General features: G+C 43.3%; 1 protein-coding gene and 1 long non-coding RNA gene across 2 annotated transcripts; both read left to right on the top strand.

Moving 5' to 3' along the window:
- The first annotated feature begins 4,062 nt into the window (after nucleotides 1-4,062).
- On the top strand, nucleotides 4,063-7,446 carry LOC120665170. The gene is made up of 2 exons (XR_005671111.1): nucleotides 4,063-4,827; nucleotides 6,000-7,446. It is a non-coding gene; the product is annotated as an uncharacterized LOC120665170 (long non-coding RNA).
- A 5,933-nt stretch (nucleotides 7,447-13,379) lies between these two features.
- On the top strand, nucleotides 13,380-18,206 carry LOC120665168 (TOM1-like protein 7). Its single transcript, XM_039944626.1, has 8 exons — nucleotides 13,380-13,741; nucleotides 14,715-14,793; nucleotides 14,914-15,012; nucleotides 15,825-15,938; nucleotides 16,161-16,303; nucleotides 16,404-16,571; nucleotides 16,749-16,979; nucleotides 17,080-18,206. The coding sequence occupies exons 1-8, from the start codon at nucleotides 13,602-13,604 to the stop codon at nucleotides 17,969-17,971; spliced, it is 1,866 nt and encodes a 621-aa protein (XP_039800560.1). The 5' UTR covers nucleotides 13,380-13,601; the 3' UTR covers nucleotides 17,972-18,206.
- Nucleotides 18,207-18,211: the final 5 nt, after the last annotated feature.

Here is an 18,211-nt window from a genome sequence, read left to right as displayed (position 1 = left end):
ACCGGTCGGTAACACGGTTCGATACTAAATGGTTTTGAGCCCAAAAATAAAAAATTTGACGAACCCTCGGGAGATCCAAGTCACAAGTCACGCGAATTTTTCACGCGTAAATGCGCGGTCGCGAGGATTCGAACCCATGACCTCTGGCCTCGTGCGTTGCTTCCTTACCATCTCACCTATGCATCACATGTGACTGTGTGAGAGATGCTTTTCTTTTGAACCAACCCATGGAGGACCATTTAGTACCGGGCCAAGCCACCGGCTGGTACTAAATGACGCATTTTAGTACCGGTCGGTGTTACCGACCGGTACTAAATGAATGTGCCTTTTTAGTACTAGCCGGTAACACCAACCGATACTAAAATGCGACATTTAGTATTGGCCGGTGGTTTGGTCCGGTACTAAATTGACTCTGAGGGCTTTCAAATTTGGACCCGGTACTAAAATGGCATCGGGACAAGTTTAGTACCGGACCAAATTACAACCGGTACAAACAGTCAGGGACGAATGAGGCATTTTCTGGTAGTGTCAGCATTGTAAAATATCGGCTGTTTACTAATGGTAAGAATTCAAATTTAGCCCTCAAGTTTGTCGGTTTGGGATCACACTATCTTGTTTTTTTATTGAAATTATAGTGCACTAAATTTCAGTTACATTTTGATTCCTATTTGAGAGCAATTTTTTAATCTAGTTCATCTATCTATCGAAAACTAAATTTCCTTTGAATGAAATTTTAATCATTAGCAATTCGAGATATTTGATATTGACTAGGCAGCCTAACTTTTTTTCCATTTTGTTTTGCTCCCTATCTATCTGGTCTTAATCAATTGATACTCCTTCCATACTAAATTATTAGTCGTTTTGATTTTTCTATATACATCAATTTTCCTATGCACCTAGACATGATATGTATCTAAATGTATAGCAAAAACTATACATCTAGAAAAAGCCAAAACGACTAATAATTTGGGATGGAGGAAATACTATACAGTGATGAAGTTTAATTTGTCAAATGTCACATTTGCTACAGTAGTGTTCACCTTTATCTAGATGCCTTTATGATATAATGTTTATATGCACTGCTTTGTATTACAGTACGTAGCCCAATATGGTATAGTAGTCTGTATACGCACGTCCCGAAGAAATAGGGTTTAATTTTAAATCAACATAAACATACATGGATGTCGCCAGCCAGTCCAGCTATTCCAATTTGAACCTGTGCCTCGTCTATCTGTGAAACTAGCTGTTCAAAACCTGATCTTAGCTGGAAGTTAATACTATTACTTATTAGATAATCCGTTTGTGATGTTGGTTAGGTTTCTTCGAATTTGTCTACCTGCATTCGAGTCTCTTATTAGCATGTATGCTCTTTTTATTATTATTATTTTATAGTAGATGGCGTGACCATTAACAGCATTTTATTGTGCCTGGCCACATAGGTCATTACAAAACTAATCTATATAAAATGACATAAATTAACCTCCGAATGTGTATCTAAATTATTTGTGTTTTCGATTTACAAACAAAAATCCAAAGTACTCCTATATGTATTTCTAAATTAACCGTTTCTATCACTGCCAATATAGAAAAAAAAAACTAACTCAAGTTATACATGCTAATGCGTGTCGCCATTCAAATCACATATATACATATGCAGGAAGCAATTAGCATATTGATTTCTATGCATGCAAAATGCATAGATCAAGCTAAAGGTTTAACTAAACATATGCCAAACACAAAAAAAATCAAGGTAAAGGGAAAGGGGATAACTATTAATGAAGATAGTTAGATGGAAAAGCATATAATAGTTTATCAGAACCAGATAAAAGATTATAGAGCAACTACATAATTATTCTATAAAACATGAGCCAATAAGGGAGATAGCAAATTAAAGGTGTATAAACAATTTTAGTTAGCTTGTGCGCCTAAATTTATCCAATAAGGTGACATAGCTTATTTTGCAACTCCAACGGAACCTTCAGATTCGAACCCCTCCCACCTCCTCCTGCTCAACCCCCACCCCCCAACACACACCCCACCACCACCCGATTTCGAAGCCATGATGGTATTATGATAACTACTAAAAAAGGCTCATTCGTCCATCGCCATTAGTACCGGGCATGATTTAGTCCGGTATTGGCACGGGGCAATTTTAGTACCAGACTCAAATTTGAAAGCCCCCAGAGCTATTTTAATACCGGGCCAAGACACCGGCCGGTATTAAATGGTCCTTCATGGGTTACTTCAAAATGAATGCATCTCCCCTCTAGTCACATGTGATGTGTAGGTGAGATGGTAGAAAAGTGATATGCGAGGCTGGAGGTCATGTGTTCGAATTCTCGCGCACGCGCATTTACGCGTGAAAAATTGTACGAAAAAAACGCGCGTGTGCGGGCCTGCCGAGTGTTCGTCGATTTTTTTTCTTTATTTTTTGGGTGGAAATACCGGGCGTGTTGACTGGTACTAAACGAGTACCGGTCGAGCGCCCGGTGCTAAACCAGAGTTCCCAACCGGTACTAATGCCGATTTTTCTAGCAGTGAATTATGATATAGGATAAGAGATTATTAGATTATCAGAGTAAAGTAGAACGATATGGTTGGTGCCATTTACTCTTATTAGAAACGTAAGTATTGTTGGTGTTGTGATACAAGTTAGAGCAATGCACCAATCCTTTTTTGGAAAGGAATAAGGGGTGCAAGCCTTCATTGAATATTTAAGTTACAGAAAGGAAAATATTTATGTTTTGCTCGTTTCACGATCGACTTCCGTTTAGAAACAACCGATAGCACCGAAAAGTGTTATTCTTATGCCTAAGTGTACGATTATATATGCGTATGTATATTGTAGAGTGCCGTGTTACGGGGAAAACAAGTAGCATGTGCATTAGCATTGCTCCTGTAATTTTCATAGAGGCGAAATACAGGCAGTGCGGACACTGGCGGAGCTTAGTAGAGTTTAGGGGTGGCCATGGCTCCCCTGGTCAATGAAAATTACCACTAAATGAATTCATTGATTTTCAGGGAAGATTAACATAACTGCCCCCCTCCCCCCCTAATTAGCTACTCAAGCTCCGCCACTGAGTGCGAATGAAAGTCTAAGGCAACTAGGGCTAGGCATTTGCCGAATTTTTGCATACTGTAGACTATCATTGCAAAGAGACCCATGTTAATTAGACTAGCCGGTTCATGGAGTGGCCCTAGTCGATGGAATGGCCTAGCTTCGCCCCTGGTTACAAGAGCTTCAGTAGTACCACAGTTCGACTCTCTGTTGGAATGAATATTCTAGTATTTAACGGTGTTATATTTTTTTAATGGTAGATGATGTTTCCGTTAACAGCGACGCGCCTGTGGTGCCGATTCAGTATTCGAAGATACTCGTAGAGATAGGATTTGCGTACGTATGTTTAGAGGGATGAGCGTGCTACATTGAAAAAGAAAAGATCACCATGTATGATCTCTCTCGTGAGTGTCATGCCAAGATTTCACTATGACATTTTCCCTTTTTTATATATAACCGACGATGCGAGGACGCGCAAATATTAAGAGTCACACATATATAACTCATCCATGATGGAGCAATTTTTTATTGCAAAACTTTTCTATTTTTTATCGCGAAACAATTGTTCCATCGATAAAAAAATTCGCGTTAAAAATACTCAATTATTTTAAGGTAATGACTTACTTACAGCTAGCCGTAAGTTTGCACGTTCTTAAGGCCGCCTCCATCTGTGGTCCATCTTCCATCCGAACCTCCGTTCCCGCAGCCACCATCTGCCGGTTCATTTCACCAGCCTTTCTCTCTCTCTCTCTCTCTATATATATATATATCCCTCTCAAAGCAGCAGGCCCGTGCAGGTGCAGGGGCTAGGGATGGATAGGCCACCAAAGCTCGGCCCGGCGCGGAGGCTGGGGGCGCGGCCGCTGTCCTCCGGCGGGGCTCAATGCGGGACCCCTTTTGGCACGGGGCGCCGCCGCTCCCGAAGGCCGGGTCTCCACCGCGGCTCCCGCCGTCGGCGCTAGATCTGCTAGGTGCGCGCTCTCCCTCCCTCTCTTTCCCTTTCTCGCACCGGCACGGAGGCTAGGGGTGCGGTTGCTGTCCTCCCGGCGCGGGGGTCAGGGTGGGGCCCTTTGGCGTGGGGTGCCACCTCTCCCGGAGGCCGGGCCTCCGCCGCGGCTCCCTCCCCCTATTGGCGCTCGATCTGCTAGGTGTGCGCTATCCTCCCTTGCTTCCTTCCCCCTCTCTCCTACACTGATTGTGTTCTGGTGTGGTTGGGAGTCGGAGAAATGAGAGTCATCCAGTAGCTACACATTCGAGATCCAACTAGGATCCCATCGACTGTTCACCACTCGAGAAGATTGAGCGTGGATGTGAGCAGGCAAAGAGGCCATTTGCGTTTCTGTGGTCCGACATGCGCATCGCATATGGTATAGTAGCATCAGCATCCAGCTTTTACAGCCACCGGTAGTAGCCCTTTTACCTTGTGAAATCACAACAACAGTGTGTGACTGTCTTGTATAGGCATTTTAATGTTGACTCTCATTAAAACTGTTCTACGAAGGCAATAATATTGATTCCTAATAAGCAATTTTATTGTTATATCTAGGCATAACAATACATTTGTTTAAACAATTTTTGTCTAGGCAATTTTATGTCAAATTACTGAGCTAATCCATATCTAATTGATGCATGCGTTCTCCTTGCAGTAGATCAGCTCATCAATGCATCCTCTGCCCAATCTCTGGATGGTGCTGGATCCAATGTCCAAAAGACAACCTCAGAACTCTAGAACTATGCCTGATAAATCTTGTGCAGAGCAAGGTGGAAAGGTGAGTGGAGATCGCATTTACAACTTTTTAGGTTTTAAGTGCTGGGGATTGGGAATTATATTTGTTACATTGATCACACCCCCTATTACATGTTCCGATTTAGATAAACTCCACCTTGTGAGCTTTTTCGAATGGAATGTGATGATGGATTCAATCTAATCTGTTATTATGGTTTCATGTTTATCTTTGGTGCTCGACCTGGTTCAGTATTTCCACATCTGAGGGTGTTTTATGTTTAGCTAGCTAATATGGTTCTCAGAGACAATTGCAATTTCCTGACTTAGAAATGGTGCTTGGTTCGTTGATAACTAAGTAATCAGCTAGAGCACAAATCATGCTCATTATACTTGAAGTTCAGTTCAGCAGTTGGTATCTTCACTTTGGAAATTTGAAAATTTTAATATCTAAAAGCAATGGTGAATGTTTAGATTCTTTAGCATGTTGCTTTTACTTTCTACAACATCACCTGTTTCCTCCCATTTCTTTTTGTAAGGTGAAAATGCAGACCTGGTCAGAGAGAGGGAGGGAGGGAGGGAGATTTGTTGTTGTAGTTGCCCGGGTTGGCCCCAAGCATGCCAACCGAACAAGACTGTTGTAGGTTGTAGGTTTGGATGGATTTTTTTAGCAAGGGAATAACCCAATGAACATCCCTGAACAATGCACACATAGCTATGGATTTTTCTTGGCGTCATAATATAGTTAGGTTTTTTGCAATTAAATATATTGATACCCCAACTACATCACTGCTCTAAGCAATTTTTTTATTACAAACACGTATTAATCTGATTTTAGATAGGCAATAATTTGCTATTAATTAGACAAAGTACTATCTCAAAAAGGAGGGAGGGAGGGAAATTTGTTGCTGTAGGTGTCCGTTTTGGCCCCAAGCGTGCCAACCGAACAAGACTGTTGTAGGTTGTAGGTTTGGATGGATTTTATTAGCAGCAGGGAATAACCCAATGAACATCCCTGAACAATGCATATGGCACATAGCTTACGGATTTTTCTTAGCGTAGTAATATAGGAAGTTTTTTTTTTGCAGTATTATGATGCCTGACATATGTGTTCTTTTGGTGGCACTTTGATGCAGCTGTCCAATTTCAAGCCATCAAAAGTTGAATTCAACAGCTCATTGAGATGATGGTACTTCATATCTTGTCGCTATCTTGCAGGCTTGGCAATTTGAGTGGTAATGGATCTTTACATACTGCTTGGACATGAGTTAGGCTACTGTCATACAAAACTGCAACTAATAGAGGTGAACTGTACTAGTTAGTTTTTGCACTGGTGCTCTGTTATCTAATGCATATAGGCACATATAACATGATTATTCACTTCATTTATACAGTTCAAGCTTGAATTCTTGAATCTTATGGCTTCATTCCTTTGGAGATTGTAACTCAGCTAGCTTTGGCCAAGGCGCTCGCGGCGGCGGCCCTCGGCGAAGGCCTGTGCAGCGGCAACCCCTGCAGAGGCCTGCTCATTTGCCTCCAGGGCCCACGGCAGTGGCCCTCCTTCTTGGATGTGCATGGCGACGACTTCAGGCAAGGGATTTGCAGCCGCACTGCCTGCGTTGTGCTGCCCCCGGGGGGCAAGCTCCCTAGCTCTCTCTCTCAAGTAGTTGGTATACTATCACTTTTGGGAGTTCTGCACCGGTATTACTGGTTAGGCAATAATATAGTTCCAATTAGGCAATAATATAGTCCTGAAATAGGTACAATAATATATTTTATTAGGTAATAAAAGTTCTTATATACAATAAATTAGTCGTGGTACCATACGGCCACAATCTGTTTGAATTTTCTCTCATGTTTACACAAATAATTTTTTAGTGTTTGTGATCTTTAGCAATTTTGTATGCTATGATGATCTGCCATTTTCTACTGATTTTAACTCCTAATCGGTGCTTGTGCTAGATCAGGCTCGCACGAAGCCAATGATGCAACGAATCCATGCCTTTTTTTTTGGTGCTAGAGGATGAGGGGTTACGAGTTGTTTTGTGTATATTTAGATTAGACTTGTCATTTGGTTTATAGTATCAAGTTAGATATGTAGACTATTTGCTTTTCTTTTCCAAAGCTGGAGTTCATGATAGATAATGATAATGATAGCATGATTTTATGTGAGCTAGGGAAAGTACTGTTTTTAGTTGGGCAAAGTAATACTTTTAGTTAGGAATTTTTTTGTTTACGAACAAGCAAAACAATAATTTGACAAGGTAATTTTTGTTGCCTTAGTTTTCTTCTAGTGCATCTGTTGATTATCAGGATACAGAAGCTAGTTATTCACATCATCCAACTAATTTTTTCTTAATTTATCCTTTTATTATGTGCTGCATACTAACTGATTTGGTGCTTTTCTCCTTGTTATATTGTAGGTCAGAAAGAAGCTCATTTGTTTATGTAGGTAGTAACTCTTCTATGAGATGCCCGTGCAGTCCGATGAATCTTCACATTCAATTTCGTTCATGATGTATATTTAGGTTCAGGGCAGGGGTGCGTGGCAAATTTGTTTGCGTAATTTAGCATGTTGTGAACACCAATTTTGGTAAACTAGGTTCATGTATTTGCACACGACGAGATCTGTCATTCTATACTGTGCATTATTTTTGGTTCTGGGCAATTTTTTGTGTCGTGTGCTCGCTGTATGATTTATTTGCATTTACGTTCAAAAGCTAGCAAATTGGTTGATCGGAGATCCAAACCTATCTATTTTTTCTTTTTTTCCTGACACTCACGTGGGCTAATGTTTAAAAAGGAAAGCAGTTTGGTCAAAGAATATGTCTAGCTGTAACTTCTGCGCATTTTTTATTGGGCGTGTCTTTCAAAAACAGAAAGTGGACAAAATTTAGGTACCCTAGTTGCTATAAAAAGAAAGGCCGTACGGTCGACCTAATTTACGGCCGGTCGTACGTTAGCTAAGTCCATATTTTAATTTACCGACATTAGCTAAGTCTTTATTTTAATATACCGCAATCTGATATATTGTATATTGGACCAACCTAACTTTCAGTCCAACAGCAAATAAATCGGTCCACCGTAGCTTGTGCGACAGTCACCGTAGCTTCTGCGACAGATCGACTGGCGTAACGCGCGTTAGCCCAGCAGCGCCACGACGATACGGGCGAAGGTGCAACCGCGCAAGGAATCCCAGCCCGGTCCTTGGTCGAACGAGCCTCTTTCTTCCGTCGTATTGGGCTATTGGCACTGGCAAGCAATGCTCATGGGCTTAGATCGGTACAGGCTGGGCCGGATCAAACCACCTGGGCTTTTGTAGCAGCAGAGTCAGTCGGCTAGTAACGAATTAGGTTTTGGAAAAAGTCATTTTTATCTTCCTAGATTTTAGGACGAATCTATGTTTTTTCCCTAAACATCTGTTTGGACTCCTCGTAGTCATGATACCGGGCATATCACCTCCCTGAGTGGTTTTTCTTTTTTTCTTTTATATTTATTTTGGCAGAATCTTAAAAAACATAGTAAATCATAAAAAATCATAAAAACAAAAATTTAATTTTGTTGGACTTCACATGAGAAGATCTATGCAGTGTAACTATTATATAGTATACTTTATTTAAAAAAATTATATACCTTTAGATATATACTTTTCAATAATTAATTCATAGTTATAGTTTTCGTGGTCCAATTACTGTGAACTTTTTATGGTGGGCTAAACATTATATTCTTGAGCTGTAATGAAAATTTTATACTCATTGGATCAGTCATGTCTGAGTTATAGATTTGTCTATGTAAACAATTGAAAAATTATAGTAAATAACAAACAAATCATAAAATGAAAAACCTATATTTTTTGTATTACACATGAATAGATCTATGCAGTGAATATATGATATGGCATACTTTAGTATAAAGGTTTTTGTTGTAGATTTAAATATATATCTTTTTGTAATTAATTCATAAACATAGTTTTCATGTTTGAATTATGGTGAAATTTTTATGGTGGGCTCATAATTACATGATTGAACTACTATAAAAATTTCATGCTCATTCAATCATGCATACTTTAGTTATAGATTTATCTAGGTTTATCTATATATTTGTCTAGGTTTACCTAGAAAAATTTATAACTCAGGCAAGATTCCAATGAGTATGAAATTTTTATTACAGATCAAGAATATAATGCTCAGACCACCATTTTACAGTAATTGGATTACCAAAACTATAGCTATGAATTAATTATTGAAAAGTATATAGCTAAAGCTACAACAAAAAATTTATAATAAAATATAATATATAATATATCCACTGTATAAATCTTCTCATGTGTAGTCTAATAAAATTATATTTTTCTTTTTACAATTTTTATATGATTTATTGTGATTTGTTAAAGATGCAACCAAAATAAATATAAAAGAAAAGAAAGAAACCACTCAGGAAAACCACCCAGAGAGGTAATATGTCCAGTATCGTGAGTAGAAGAAGTCCAAACAAACGATTTTGCTGTTTAGGGAGAAAACATAGATTCGTTCCAAAATTCTGGAAGATTGAAAGAACTTTTTCCTTAGGCTTTCCTGAAAAAATGTAATGGATTGGGGGTGTCCATATTTCAGCCCGCGTTCCTGTCTGTCCCTTGAGTCCGTGACTGACCCAAAGCCGGAGCCTCCAATAACAAATTCTTTTGCGAGACCAGCCCCACAAAGTCCTCGTTCAGCTTTGGCGGCGATTGCGAGCACAGGTGTGCGTGTGTGGATTCTTCCTACGCAATACGCATCATCGCATGGCGCCGTCGTGCGGGCGAAAGCAACCTCCGTCCGGCCATCGAGCGCGCGAGACCGGGCTGCGGGCTCCATCGCAAGCAGACAAAGTCAACGCTGCCCTCATCCTCCTGGCGACGTGACGGGTGTAGCGACGTGACGGGTGGTGGATTAAGCAGAGCTTTCGCTGCGGGTTAGACTACCTGCACTGGCGAATGGTAAAACTCCCTGCAGTACACGGTACCGTAAAAAAGGCCTGTAGGGGAGAACTGCACAGCTCTCGCGACGGCTGCGGACGCCCTCGCGCACGCCAAATCTGGCGGGGGGAGCGGACGCCCGCAACGCACCTCCGTGGCATGGGGCCCATGCGTCCGTGCGCGTCCCAACTGCCCGGCGGTGCCCCTGCAGGCGCGGCGAGGAGATCCGGCGGCGGCGCGTGGCCGGAGGAGGGAGGAGGGAGGCTGGGAAGCTCGCCGTCGCTGTGCGCCATGGCCTCCGCCGCGCCATGGCCGCCTCCCTAGCGCCGATTGCCGCCAATTGCCGGAAACGAAATTTCGTCAAATTTTGCTAATTCCGAACGGAAAGAGAATTCAAATTCAAAAACGAAATTCCGATGAATTCCGACCGAAATTTCGGTGATTTCGACCGGAAAATGATGTCAGTTGTGATTTTCCTAATGTTCCCGAGGTCAAATGAAAAACTTTTGAATACCAACTTTGTTCAGTTTTTCGAGATCTACAACTTTTGTTTCAGGAACTTTTTCATTTGAGCAATGGTTTGAAAGTTATTTAATTATTTCAAAAACTACCAATTAAAAGTCTTGTCATTTCATGTGACAACTTCCATTTTCTCTCTTAGGTCTCAACTAGACTTTTATTATTCTTATTATTGCGGATATGTCTATAAAATTTCAGGGATATTGGTTGATCTAATTGAAAGTTGTTTTAAATTTAGGACAAACATGATTTGAATTGGTTATCAATTCATGTGAATTGGTTATAAATTGTAAACCGTGGCTTAAATGAACTTTTGCCCAAAACCAATGGTGTAGAGTTTTAAATGACGAACAACTTTCGTGTTCAAAGTTTTTCGAGTTGTCACGACGCCGCACCGAGCTGCTCTACTACCTGCAGAAAAAAAATTTATTTGACTGACTAAATCTCCATGTTTTTTATCATGCATGACACCAATAAGCTCAGAAAAACACCTAGTTTTTTATCATATTTTTCCCCAATTTTTTACAATTTTTTTTGAATTTTACAAATTCAAAACGAAAAATACCGAAATTTCACTTCCCGGCTACTAGCGGAAACGAAATTTTTACCGAAATTTCGGCGAAATTTCGCTGAAAAAGTAAACCCTGTAGCCGCCATGCCATGGCCGCCTCCCCTGCGCCTCGCCTGGACGCGCTCGCGTCGCCGCCGGCCGCAGCTGCTCCCTTGAAGCGCCGCGCAGCGCGCGGGCCACCCCGCCGTCGGGGACTCAGAGCCCCGAGGAGGCGTGGGGGAGGCAGGGGCGACGCTCGCCCTCGCCCGCGGCCGCCGGCCGCCGGAGAGGAGGGGACGCCGCGCCATGCCCGCCGTTGCTTGGCACCCAACGCGCGCCGTAGTAGCACGGCGGCCCTCGCCGGCCCCCGCCGCGTGCCGGCCAGATCCCGCCGCCACCACCGACGCACAACGCGAGGAGGAAGGAGTTCGCGCCGGCCGCGGATCTGGCCGCCGGCGCCGACGGAGCGACGCAGGAGGAGGGCGGCGCGGTTGGGGAGGAAGTGGCGGGCCAGAGTAGGAAAGGGAAAGGGAGAGGAAGGGGGCGGGGCGGAGCAGGAAGGGGAGAAGGGGCGAGGCGGAGCTCGCCACGGCGCCGCGCCTGCTTGTGCTGGCCGCCGCGAGGGAGGGGCGGAGCTCCGCCTCGGCCGGCGAGGGCCACCTATCCGCCACCGTCCGCGGCGTGGCTTACGGCGGCCCGGAGGCCGCGACCGAACTCCTCGCACGCCGTTGGGGGCTGCCGGCGGTGCGGGACGAAGCCGGGTGGCGAGCGCGCGGCCGGGTTGTGCGGCATGCTCTGCGAGGTAGGGGCACCGGCGTCTCCGCCTCGCGTTGCTCCGGGCCCCGGCCGCCGGCGAGGGAGGGGCGGGGGCGGAAGGCCATGGCGAGGGAGCCACGGGCCGGCGCCGGCACGGCTGGCGCGAGCTCGAGCTCCGCCATGGCCGGCGCGGGCCAGCTCCGCTGCGGCCTGCCCAGGCCTGCTCCGCTACGGCCGGCGAGGAAGGGAGGAGGGAGAAGGGCCGGTGGGGAGGAGCATGGGCACATCTGCGGCGTGCGGCGTGGAGCAGAGAGGGGGGGGGGCGGTGGAGTGAACAATGGGAGGGGAAGAAAAGAAAGAGAGGAAAAAAATCTGACGCGTGGGTCCCACAATTTGGTAGTTTACATAGAGAGTGATATGGAGTATGAATGGATGTAGTAAAACTGTATGTAGAGTAGAGAATCTAGATGATCAAGCAGAAATATTTTGTTTAGAAGATAAATATAGACTAACACGAGTGCCTTAAGCGACAGGAGTCGGGGAATCTCTTTGGCTGGCTGGCTGGGCTGGCTTTGCCAAGCTGCGCGGGAATGGATGGAAGCTTGGAAGGGATGGTTGCGTGCCGCGTTGCTAGGATGACGGACAGCCTGGGGGCTTGCCGGCTTGGGTTGGGGCGAAGAACCTGAACGGCCAAACGCGTGATGCCGGTACGGTAGTCGGCACCTAGTACAGGCAACAAAAGTGACACCCCACCTTGATCGGAACACAGAAATCTGATAGCGCCCAGTGTGGGAGTTAAGTTGAATAATTAATAGTAGCTCCTAGTATTTTATAAATATGATGTCTTAATTTTACCTCTCATCTTTTTCTATTATGTTCAATTTCAATGTACAGTTTCATAGCAGAGTTACCTAGATTAGAAACTAGATGATTGTGCTAGATGGATTTCATGATGATTAAACTCTTCTCACATTCTATAAAATTTCATCCTTTTCTCTTCTTATCATATCAGTAAAATTAATGATATTTAATGGTATTCATGAAATCTCCATTAAAACTAGCCTTAGTCCAATTTTGATCTTGAACGCCAATATCGTTCAATCAGATCCCATGAGCCTATTTACTATGTTTTTATGTTATTGCTATTTACCGGAAAAAAAGTTTCATGGATCAAGATTAAATTGTTAGTTGTGGTACTGGATTTAGATGATATTAGAGTTGACAGCTAAAATAAGATGGGAAGCGGCGCTCGCCGGAGCTAAAGAAGAACGAGCTCATGTGTGCGTGCATTGTAATTCTTCTTAAATCCAGAGGTTTCTTTATAAAATGGACTTGTACTATGCTTTACTGTGCAATGTAATCCCATCTCGGTTCGTAAAAAAAAAACTTGTCGAATTAAATAACGACAATTTATGGATACCTATTTTCTCAGATAATTTGTACTAGTTCCATTCCACCTATTAAAAGTTAAAACAGACTAATAATCTTTCCCTCCCGAATTTGTTTTTCAATGGATTTTCCTCCCGGATTTGTAGGGGTGTAGTTGAACGGTGACCCGGGGTAGATAGGCGACAAGAACCAAGAGATAAAATCCCGGAGGAACCAAATGCGACGCAAGTACTTACGGCCCAGCCGTCAACGGATAAACCCCTGGACCCAAACCGCTTAAACCCAAATCATGTCCGGGCTCCACCTTTTATAACTACTTTCCATTCCGCAACCCACCACGGCCTCCTCGCTGCCACGCGGGCCCGGGACCCACGCGTCATCCACGCGCGTCGACGAGTCTTGTGTGCCCACGCCCCACCGGCCCCCTCGCGCTCTCTTTCTTTTTCTCCCTTCCTCCGGTTCCCAAGTCCACCAGCCTTCCTCCTCTCGCTCCGTTCCTCTTCGCCTGCCGATTGACGAGGAATTTCTAGAGCGCCGTACCGGCGTACGACTCCTTCCCGAGCCCCGACCCGCCGCTCGCCGGAATTGGGAGGCAGCCTTGCCTTGCCTTGCGCCGCGGCGAGAGGCGCGGCTAAGGAGCTAGGGAGGGGTGATGTACCCGGTGGCCACGGGCCCGCCGCCGGCGCGGCTGCCGGCGGCGTCGCGGGTGGACAAGGCCACGAGCCACCTGCTGCAGGGCCCCGACTGGGCCGTCAACCTCGAAATCTGCGACACGCTCAACGCCGACCGCTGGTGAGCGATCGCCGTCCTCCTTCCCTCGCTCCCCTCCCGCTTGCTTGCTGCCTTTCACGCCTGCGGCGTGGTTGCTTCGATGCTTGTGTGGGCAATTAGAATTACGAAGGGGGATTGGGGGGTTTTGCTCGTGCGGGGGAAAAACGGCGGCTGGTCTTGCAAATTGGGTTGCTTCGCCCTGCTCTGCAGCTTTGGGGTTTTGGTCTGGGACCGTTGACCCGATCGCTTGAGCGGGTTTTTAGTTAGAAATTTGGAGCGATTTGGGGGTTGATACTGCATAGTTCAATTTCAGCAAGATGATTTCTAGGAAATTTCCGGTCTATAGCTTTTGGTTGCTTTGTTTCTCTTTCTTTCTTTCATGTCAAGTTGTCAACTTTATCATACGTAGCATATTGAAAAAAAGCTTTAAACTGATGGTGAGCTGAGAACTGTAACTTGAGGTCAGGTGGAGTCCTGTCTGCATCCACCGTTATGTATCTATCAATAGTCACAGAATTTCTGTAAACGGTGATCTTGTACCTATGTTGCCAATTGCAGAGGGGCCTTAGCTACAAGGGGTCTCGTGATGATGCACAGTAGTTTTTAGTGGGAAGTGCAAGTGCTTGCTTTCCTTTTCAGCAATAGATGGTAGTTTTGATTAGTGTCAAGGAATATGATGGCCTTTACTCCATGGTGTCGCCCTTCGAAACCTTTGCTCTGATTCTGGTACCTTGGCAGCACAGCAGTGCTCTTTGCAACTTTTGATCACAATTTGTTTGTAGTTGGTGTTCATGATAACAAATGCATTTGGAATTCTATTCAGTTAGGTATCGGTTGTGTAGCCAGACATTTACTCGCAATTGCTACAAAATCTGCACTTTAAGCTATACTATTTTGTTTAAAGTTTACAATTTCGAGACATACACAGATTAACATACCAACTGTATTCATCATATTCCTTGCTGAGCACTAATATATTATCACTCTGGATCAGGCAAACCAAGGATGTGGTAAAAGCAGTGAAGAAGCGATTGCAGCATAAGGACCCAAAAGTTCAATTCCTAACTTTGACGGTATGCACTATCATCAATGTCATGATCAATATTGTTTCTATAATATTTGATATGGAAATACAAATATTTGTTGCGCTTTAAATACTTTTATTTATTTACACTGCTTGCTGATTTTTGCAGTTGTTGGAGACAATGATGAAGAACTGTGGTGAAAATGTTCATTTTGAAGTTGTTGATCAACATATTTTACAGGAGATGGTTAAAATTGTCCAGAAGAGGGTACTTTCCTCATCCCTTCTCCAATTATCACTATTCACATGTTTCTTTAAGTTCGCGAAGAGAAGTAATAATAGTTGGATGATGGAGGATATTTATCAATTTTCGAAGTTTTAGATATTTATGTAATATAGATAAACTTTCAGGATATATTTAGTACTTTGTGAAGGTATGGTCATTATAAAGATCATTTGTTTGCAAATTTTAACTTTATTGGGTATAGGGTAGCAGTTCTTTTGCTTGGTTTCTACCATCGTATTTGTTTGATAATTTTTCAAATTTTGTTTGAGCATGGAAGCACTCATCTGCATTTTACTTTGTACTCTAAACAAGCATCAATCTTCAAATAGGCCTCAAATGTTACCCATTGCCTGCTTCTGTGTTTGTTAATAATGAAATAATGAACAGGAGAGCTACTTAAGTTCTGTATCCTACTGTTTTTGGTTGACCAGTCTTTACAGTAACAAAAATCAGTTTGGCCATTTCAAGTCACATTTTCCTCAATTTCTAATGGGTTCAGTAATGTTATATGTATCCTTTTTACTAGTGATCCTCCATGTATCACTTATTCAATTTGTGTTTTTGTTGAACCATAATTTTTCTTTCAAGTAACCTTTTGACTGATGCTACGCGAACTGATATAAATTGCAGTTTGTGTCTCTCAAGATCATAGTATTGACACTAAGCCTCTCGTACTTTGTCAATCTTCTGTAGTCTTTGATTAATTCATTTGTATTTTCTTCCTTTAACAATGGAGAAACACGATGCTAAATTTCTGAGAATATTTATTTAGTTATTTTCTACAATCATTTCAGCATGATATGCAAGTGAGGGATAAGGCATTATTACTTTTAGATTCATGGCAAGAGGCATTTGGTGGACCTGGAGGCAAATATCCGCAGTATTACTGGTCATACATTGAACTCAAGGTATGCGTCTAAACATTCAACTATCCTATTCGGTCTCATCCCCCCCCTCCCCCCACTCCGTCAAATATTAAACCCTGAACTACACCATGTTGATTGAATTAATTTGTTATTAAAACATGGCTTGGAAGAAATTCAACATGTGCACCAGTGATTTTATTTATTTTTCACATTTTAGGGAACTATAGTACCAGCACTAATCGTATTTTCTTGTGGTGAATACAGAGGTCAGGAGTAATGTTCCCACGACGTCCTGTGGATGCTCCTCCAATATTTACTCCACCCGCAATACATCAAGCATATGGTTCACCTAGATATCCTTCTGGAAGTTCAAATGAGAGAATGACATCCGATGTTGAAACATTGAGGTACAATCTTCTGTAGCATTGGTTTATTTGGAGTGCAGCCTTTTCTTTTATTACTACTTTTTATGACAATAACCTTTTTCTTTTCTATTTTGCTGTTCAGTTTCGAGGGCTTGAATAATATTAGAAATGCAACAGAACTGCTGCGTGATATGGTGAATGCTTTGAACCCCGCTGATCGCATGGCAGTTAAAGATGAGATTATTACAGATCTTGTAAATCAATGTCGTTCAAATCAACAAAAGCTCATGCAATTTGTCAGTTCCACAGGGTATGTCTATAACTCTCAGAATATACAGAGCTACATTTCCTTGTTCTTAATGTATTGGATAAGCTAAAGCATGATTCTCATTTTTGCAATTGATAACGTCTACTATTGCATGGTGGTGTAGACATGTAGTGTATCTTAAAAATAACATGTGAAAAATTTATCGTGGTTCCAATTCAGGGATGAGGAACTGCTAAAGCAAGGCCTAGAAATTAATGATGGCTTACAGAGTGTACTTGCAAAACATGATGCTATTGCTTCTGGTTCACCATTACCGGTTGAAACACCAAGTAGAGAAGAGTTACGCACAGAGGATCAAAACCAACAGCCATCTACACCAGCAATTCCACATGATAATAAGGTTCAAGTTGAAGAGGATGAAGAGGATGAGTTTGCTCAGATCGCAAGAAGGTACTTAGTGGCCTGTAGAGGGCTACACACACCTATACTTTCCTGATTTTTTTTTTTGCAACAGAACTAGCCTTTAATTTTCGTTTTTATGTATGTGCAGAAAAAACAAATCTGTGATAAGCAGTGATGAGGCATCGTCCAGTGCTGGTGATCAGGCCCTTATAGCTGTTGATCCAGCACTTTCTGAAGTCTCTTCGGTTGCAAGCAATGCACTGGTTCCTGTTGATTCAACTTCTGTCAGTAGCACAAGGACCAAAGAGCAGGATATGATTGACCTTCTCAGCCTCACCTTGTACAGTCCTCCTGAACCATCTACGGATTCTTCAACACAGAGCCAAAATGGGGCTCAACCGAGTGTCTCATCAAATGGACCAGAAGTACCGTCAAACTATCAGCCTGCTGTGGCAAATGGGGCAAATTATCCTGCCAATAACCAGGCTATTCCAACAACCCAGGGATATCTTCCATACAACAACTATGTTGCACCTTGGGCCCAAACTGGACCAGTCTCTCAGCCAGGAGCATATCAGACTCAACCCCAGCAATATGTGTCCAGCTATCCAGCACCACCATGGGTTATGCCTGCAAATGCCAACTCAACCAATCCTTTCCAGCCTGCGACATACCAAATGCCAAACCCTCCCGTTGCTTCTGTTTCCCCTGCAGCTACCTATCCAGCTCCGTCGAAGCCGTATGCTGCTCCGCCAATGCAACATGTTCCGTCTCCAAACCCCAAGCCGATGCATAGTTACAACTCTTTTGTTTCTCAAACATACAATGGTCCAAGCATGGCATCAGATGCTCGGATGAATGGGAATCAACGGCCAAAAGAAACTCCAGCGACAGCAGCCAGACCGTATTACATGCCAGACAATTTGTTTGGTGATTTGATCGACGTGAAGAGTTTTGGCGCAGGAAGCAAGATCAATAGGTCGACCAGCATGCCAAGTCCTAAGGGTGGTGGCCAGCCTATGATAGGTAGAAATAAATAGGCCTCCGCAGTTCAAATTTGAGATGATCATATTGATTAGTCGCTACTGTCGTTTGGCTTGATGTAAATCACTGTATCGGCCAGTCAGTTAGTATTGGTTACTTTGGTAAATTTCGTGGTTGCGGCGTGCGTATTTTTACTAGAGATGGTAGAGCGTCATTGCTACTGATGATCAATGACATTCTCATGAATCGTGATGGCTTGTTGATATCCATAACCATTGCCTGTTTCTCGTCTCTGG

This window comes from Panicum virgatum, chromosome 3N, assembly GCF_016808335.1.
Source record: "Panicum virgatum strain AP13 chromosome 3N, P.virgatum_v5, whole genome shotgun sequence".
NCBI lineage: Eukaryota > Viridiplantae > Streptophyta > Magnoliopsida > Poales > Poaceae > Panicum > Panicum virgatum.
Note: the sequence above shows the minus strand (reverse complement) of the source record. Positions and strands in the feature narration are given on the sequence as shown.